At 40.7% G+C, this 6,843-nt stretch overlaps 1 protein-coding gene across 3 annotated transcripts in view; it reads right to left on the bottom strand.

Moving 5' to 3' along the window:
- The window catches only part of cdc37 (cell division cycle 37 homolog (S. cerevisiae)), an 8,461-nt gene extending 6,024 nt beyond the window's left edge, over positions 1 to 2,437 (bottom strand). For 2 of the 3 annotated variants that reach the window (NM_201038.2, XM_087235336.1), the window contains 2 exon segments: positions 326 to 598; positions 2,159 to 2,437. In NM_201038.2, the coding sequence (NP_957332.1) occupies positions 326 to 598; positions 2,159 to 2,266 (381 nt within the window). In that variant the 5' untranslated portion in view covers positions 2,267 to 2,437. 3 annotated transcript variants of the gene reach the window in all.
- Between the last annotated feature and the right edge of the window lie 4,406 nt (positions 2,438 to 6,843).

Genomic DNA, 6,843 nt, shown 5'->3' with positions numbered 1-6,843 from the left:
AGGCGTTTTGCCCTCAAGGCGTTCAATGGGGAAAAGGGCTGTCGCGTCGTCCATATTTTTTACAGTCATTGGTGTGTATATATATATGTGTGTGTGTGTGTGTATATATATGTGTGTGTGTGTGTGTGTGTATGTATGTATATATGTGTCTGTGTGTATATATGCGTGTGCGTATATATATATGTGTATGTGTGTGTGTATATATGTGTGTGTATGTGTGTGTGTGTGTATGTGTGTGTGTGTGTATGTGTGTGTGTGTGTGTGTGTGTATATATATGTGTGTGTGTATATATATGTGTGTGTATGTGTGTGTGTGTGTGTGTACCTTGCTGAAGCCCTCTCTGCTGAGTGTGTCCACGTTCCAGGGCATCTTCTTCTCCTCTGCCCGGTGCTCCTCCATCTTCCTCTGCAGGCTGCGCTCCTCCTTCTTCAGCTGCTTCTCCTCGGCCTGTGCACGGCTCAGCTCAGTGGAGGAGGAGGAGGAGCTGAGCTCCTGCACCCGCCGCTGCGCCTCCGCCAGCCTCCTCCGGCTCTCCATCAGGCTCTTCTCCAGCTCCACACCCTTCTGTGTGAACGCCTCCATCCGCTCCACCCGCGCCTGCAGAGAGGGAGAGAGACAGGTGCGCTCAGAGACAGACATACAGACAGACAGACAGGTGCGCTCAGAGACAGACAGACAGACGGACAGACAGGTGCACTCAGAGACAGACAGACAGACGGACAGGTGCGCTCAGAGACAGACAGACAGACAGACAGACAGGTGCACTCAGAGACAGACAGACAGGTGCGCTCAGAGACAGACAGGTGTGCTGAATGAGCTGTTCTGCAGACGCCAGTGTTAGGGAGCTGCAGTACTCAGTGTTCTGCTGGATAAAGTGTGTGTCGCTATAGAGACGGCGGCAGACAGCAGTGATCCTCACACACATCAGATGCGGCACATTAGATATGGTATGACTGGAGAATGGCCAGATTCAGAGATATGAGCAGTGCTGGGCGGAACGCGAGCTACTGAGTAACGGCTCTTCTCTAGGTAACGAGCAGAGTAACACAGCACTGTTATTAACACGTGATGATGTTCAGTTACCTTCAGTTTAATCTTTACACGTGCTGAATTAAAGAGTTCACAATGACTCTCAGTCTGAACACACACAGAACAGGAGAAGAGGAATACACTGAACACAGTGAGTGTGCTCAACATATAGCACTGCATTAGCCAACACACACACACACACACACACACACACACACACACACACCACTTTAACCCGTCAGTAATCTGCAGACGGCAGGTGTTGCCGTGTTGTATTGATCTGTTTCCGTCACTCAGACTTCTCGTCTACATGTTCTCCTACAGCGATCTCTCCGCTTTATTGATTAGTTTTCAGAGGTTTGATGTGCTCCATGATCAGCGCTGCTGCTGGACACATTTATACAGATGTAATAATATTATTTTCTGTTATTGTTATTAAATATAATCTGATTATTAAAATCATATCTGATATAAAATAATAATCAATTACATTAACAATTGTGTTTGACTCTGACCATGCGAAATATGCCCGAAAGCAGCGTTAAATATAGCTTATAGTGTTGTTAATGATTCTGGGTAAAGTTGGTTTAATATTCTCACATTCAGACTTTCCTCTTAATAATATAAAGTATTATTAGCAAACTCTACATAGCGGAATCATATTAGCAGCCAAAGACTATCACAGTACGACACTGCTCACAGCCAGATAATCAGTGCTGCTGTTGTTTAGGAGTCATGCATGATAATACTGGCCGAATATTGAAAGTAACACGCAGAGAGAGCTGAATGAACACGAGTGAGCGAAGATGAAGCCGCTCCACCTCTACATGCGCCATCACTGCACTGCACTGGGGCTGAGCCTGGGTCAGGGTGAAACCACAGCCTCACATCACACTGCTCCACACTCACTGACAGAGAAATCTGCAGCAGACTGAGCTGCTGACACCGACCGGGAGACAGGACACACCGACAGAACACCCGCAGACTTCCTGGAGCCCTAAGCGGCCGCTTTCCGTTTAAATCCGCTACTCTGTGTGTGTGTGTGTGTGTGTGTGTGTGTGTGTGTGTGTGTGTGTGTGTGTGTGTGTGTGTGTGTGTGTGTGTGTGTGTGTGTGTGTGTGTGTGTACCTGGTGTCTCCAGCGGAACAGACTCGGTGTGTCGATGTTCGGGTGTGTGTCGTCCTCATCGTCGGACACCTCGATATGATCCCACACACTGTAGTCGATGGTCGTCATGGTCGGTTGTGGCGTGAGTCGCTCGGTTGTGTTTTCCGCTGTAATGCGGTGTGTGTCGCTCGGTTGTGTTTCCGCTGTAATGCGGTGTGTGTCGGTATTATTGCTGTGATTATTCGGATTGTTGTCGCAGGAGTTCAGTGTGTGTTTGTGCCGCCGCTCTTTCTGGAATTCTCCTTCACTTCCGGCCGGTTGTCGTCATCACTGCGCGCCATTTGCATCAGCGAGAGGAAGCTGTCGCGCGTGTTTAGTGTTGTTCCGTAGGAACATTTGTTTTATTTATGCAAATTTTCAAAAGTTATGGGATGACATTACTGTTTGGTTAAGATTAAAATATGTAATACCTGATTTTGATTTTAAAACTGTAAAAAATTTATCTTTTTGTCAGAATTCTGAGCTGGAATTTTTGGTTAACAATATTGTGACTCTGGCAAACTATTTCATTCATAAATGCGGATTTTTTAATACCCCCCACACACACACTTTTCTGCTTTTCCACAAGGATTTAATGGTCTTCTTCAATTCCTTAAAGCTGATGAGACATAAAAAAAGCCCTTAAACTGTGTAGTCTGTTAAAGGCTTTTTTGATGATTAACCCCTTTGTATTATAGTGCATTGTATTTTGCTTTTTATTTATTTCAATTTTATTATTTTTTATATATATTAATTTGTTTTGTTTTTTCCTCAGTTTTTTTTTGTGTGAATGCTGCTATTTGGACTTTCTAGATGAATAAGATGTTTCTTTGTTCTGTCATTTGTTCTTTTTTCTGTATGTTCTTATAAAATCTAATTTAAAAAAAAAATGTTGTTCCATAGATATATACATGTGTTGTTCAGTCAGAGACAGAGGAGCGGCTCATCTCTGTATATGCATACCCAGGTGAAAAAATATATATAATTTAATGCAACTAAAATACACTTAAATACCCGCAAATACATTCTTAGTACATTGTTATGTTTTTGTGTTGAATAAAAGTTTGATGGTTTTACACTATAAATATACTGATTAAAAGTGTGTTTATACTTCAGTAGGACTTTAGTACACTTGACAAAAGTATACCAAATACCAGTAATACTTAAATAAATGTTTAGTGTACTACAATAAAGTACACTACAGAGAAAACATCCAGAAGAGTTTTATTAGTTTGTTTTTCAAAAGTGTGCTTTAAATGCTTTAAACATTAGTTGATTTTAGTACACTGTTTACATACTAATCCTAAGCTTAAAATAAGTTAATATATAAAAAATCTATTAGTAATGTCTTGAAGTAGAAGAACATTTTCCTAAAAATTGTACTTAAGTACACTTAATATGAATGCAATATTATCACTAACACTGAAATAGATTTTGAGTATGGTCATTTTTAGTTTTTAAATAATTATAAGTAGAAGAACATTTTCCCAAAATGTCTTTACATTTCACATATGTGCTGTAATGTTGCATCTTATTTATATTTTAGTGTTCTCAGTTTTTGCTCAGTTTTTGTTCCCTTTCATAAGGTGTTTTTGGACTTGTGGTTTATTGCACAAAAATATTAAAGTGTTTTAGTGAAGCACAGATGCTGTTTTCTTTGTACATTACTAATAGATTTTTAAAAAAGTCAATTTAATATAAACTTAAAATTACCACACTCAAAATCTATTTCAGTGTTAGTGATAATATTGCATTCACATTAAGTGTACTTAAGTACAATTTTTGGGAAAATGTACTTCTACTTCAATACATTATTAATAGATTTTTTATATATTAACTTATTTTAAACTTAGGATTAGTATGTAAACAGTGTACTAAAATCAACTAATGTTTAAAGCATTTAAAGCACACTTTTGAAAAACACACTAATTGTCACGATAACTTCATTCACAATAAACATGGACTACAATTCCGCCATTTCTGGACTACATTTTCATACATGCACTCCACTCACTCTCACACATGCTTCCTCATCTAGAATGATTACACTCGCACCACCTGAGGATTGTCAGAGACTGATTGCCCACACTATTTAAGCAACACACTCACTCATTCACATTGCCGAGTCTTGTTAACTGTAAAGTAACACTACAACGCGTTTCCTGTGTTTTGACCCTAGCCTTGTTAGCCTGCGTGTCTCAGTCTGCCTTCTGACCACTCGCCTGATCCTTTGACTACGATTCTGGACTTCCCTTGTATGTCTGTTTGCACCTGTATTGACTATTGCTTGCCTGACCACTGATTAAACCTGTATGTGGAACCTATCTCTGTTGTTTGTGTCACTCCTCAGGTTACATTAATAAAACTCTTCTGGATGTTTTATCTGTAGTGTACTTTATTGTAGTACACTAAACATTTATTTAAGTATTACTGGTATTTAGTATACTTTTGTCAAGTCCTACTGAAGTATAAACATAATTTTAATTAGTATATTTATAGTGTAAAACCATCAAACTTTTATTCAACACAACTTAATGTACTAAAAATGTATTTGCGGGTATTTAAGTGTATTTTAATTGCATTTAATTATATATTTTTTTCACCTGGGATCCCTTCAAAATATATCCTTTAAATAAATGTTTATTATGTTAAAAGCACATTTTAGATCAGCTTCATTTTGTCTCATAATAGCACAGTTGAGTACACTCAGATGTACTTAAGTTTATCTTAAAATGTACTTACTACTAATTTTTAGTACATTAAATACAAAATTAGTTTGGGACAATAGAGCACGTTTAATACAGTATTTAGCACACTTTTTTACAATTTGTATATTCATTTAATATTTTACTATTATACTTTAAATTAGTCATAAATATTTTTTAATGTTTAAAATTAGGGTTCAAGTGTATTTCTAGTTGTAACTAAACATTTTTTTAAATACAGATATAGTATGTTAAAAGCACATTTTAGTTTAATTTCAGTGTCTCAATAGCACAGTTGAGTGCACTTAGATGGCATTAAGTTTATCTTAACATTTACTTAATACTATCTTTTACTACATTAAGTACTAAATTAGTGTGTGAAAATAAGCACTTTTAGTACATTACTGAAGAGTGTACTAAGTATACTTAAATAAACTGCATTTTAGTGCACTTTTTTTCACCTGGGTATTTAACAATGACAGAACAGCAGCGCCAAAAGGGGAATGGGGAAATATAACACACACACACACACACACACACACACACACACACACACACACACACACACACACACACACACACACACACACACACACGCTGAGCTGGATGTGTGAGCTGCTCTGACACTCTCTGGTGAAGCCTGAAGGCTTCTGTAGATGAGCAAACCTGCAGAGTTCAGCTCCACACTGACCAAACACACCTGTCTGGAGCTCTCTGCTCACCTGATGACACTGAGCAGCATCTTCAGGTGTGTGTGTGTGTGTGTGTAAAGGTTTGAGCTACTCAGTTTGCCCACTCCTGCACTGTACTACAGGTGGCGCTAATGCACCTTACAACCGCCATAACCCTGATAGAAGAAGGAGATCAGTCAATGATGAGCACAGGAGGAGGAGGAGGAAGATGAAGAGGAGAAAATGAAGAAGAGGAGGAGGAAAAGATGAAGAAGAGGAGAAGATGAGGAGGAGGAAGAAGAGGAGGAAAAAAAAGTTCCCGTAGAAAGCCTCATCAGTGCTGCTATTGGTCAGTGTCGACTCATCCATCAGTGAGGTCATTGGTGTGTGTGTGTGTGTGTGTGTGTGTGTGTACAGATGGTTTCCCTCACTCTTAGACACGTCTCTGTAGGCCAGCAGCAGCAGCGCTTCACTGTGGCTTCACTCCCCTGTCTACTATTACCTGCGTCTGTCTTCAGGATCTCACCTGATGAGTTAGATGATGATCATACACACACACACACACACACACACACACACACACACACACTACCTCTAATCCTCGTGTGTAAGGGTAAACCCAACAGAATCTGTGAGCAGGCTTTAGGAGGAGCAGCAGCTGCTGTAGGACGGCTGATCTGCAGAGCTCTGATGATGACCAGTCTGATGACACTGTTACTCCACAGTCAGCAGGTAAACATCACCTCCTCCTCCTCCTCCATCATCACTAATAACCGTGCAGAGATCTTCCCCATCCGCAGAGCGACTGTGCAGACGCAGGAGTGTGTGAGAACATCTGCTGCCCTGACATGAAGATCTGAGACCGCCAGCCCACACTACACACCACTCAAAACACAGCTGAACTGTGGAGATCCTGGAGGAACGCACACACACACGCACACACACGCACACACATGCACACACGCACGCGCACACACATGCACGCAGGCACGCACGCACGCAGGCACACACGCACTCATGCAGGCACACACACACACACACCGACGCACACACACGTGCACACACACGCACGCAGGCACACATGTACGCACACACACACACACACACACACCGGTGCACACACACATCCATGTGGTCAGTCATGAGGTGTGTTGATAAAGTGTCTTGATAGAAAAAAAATCACTGAATCAGAGATCTGAGAACTGAACTACACCTGTGCTGAACTACACCTGTGCTGAACTACACCTGTGCTGAACTACACCTGATGATGAAACTCACCTGTGCTGAACTA

Source organism: Danio rerio, chromosome 1 (assembly GCF_052040795.2).
Source record: "Danio rerio strain M-AB ecotype USA chromosome 1, GRCz13ab, whole genome shotgun sequence".
NCBI lineage: Eukaryota > Metazoa > Chordata > Actinopteri > Cypriniformes > Danionidae > Danio > Danio rerio.
The sequence above is the reverse complement of the archived record's forward strand: the minus strand, read 5'-3'. Positions and strand labels throughout refer to the sequence as shown.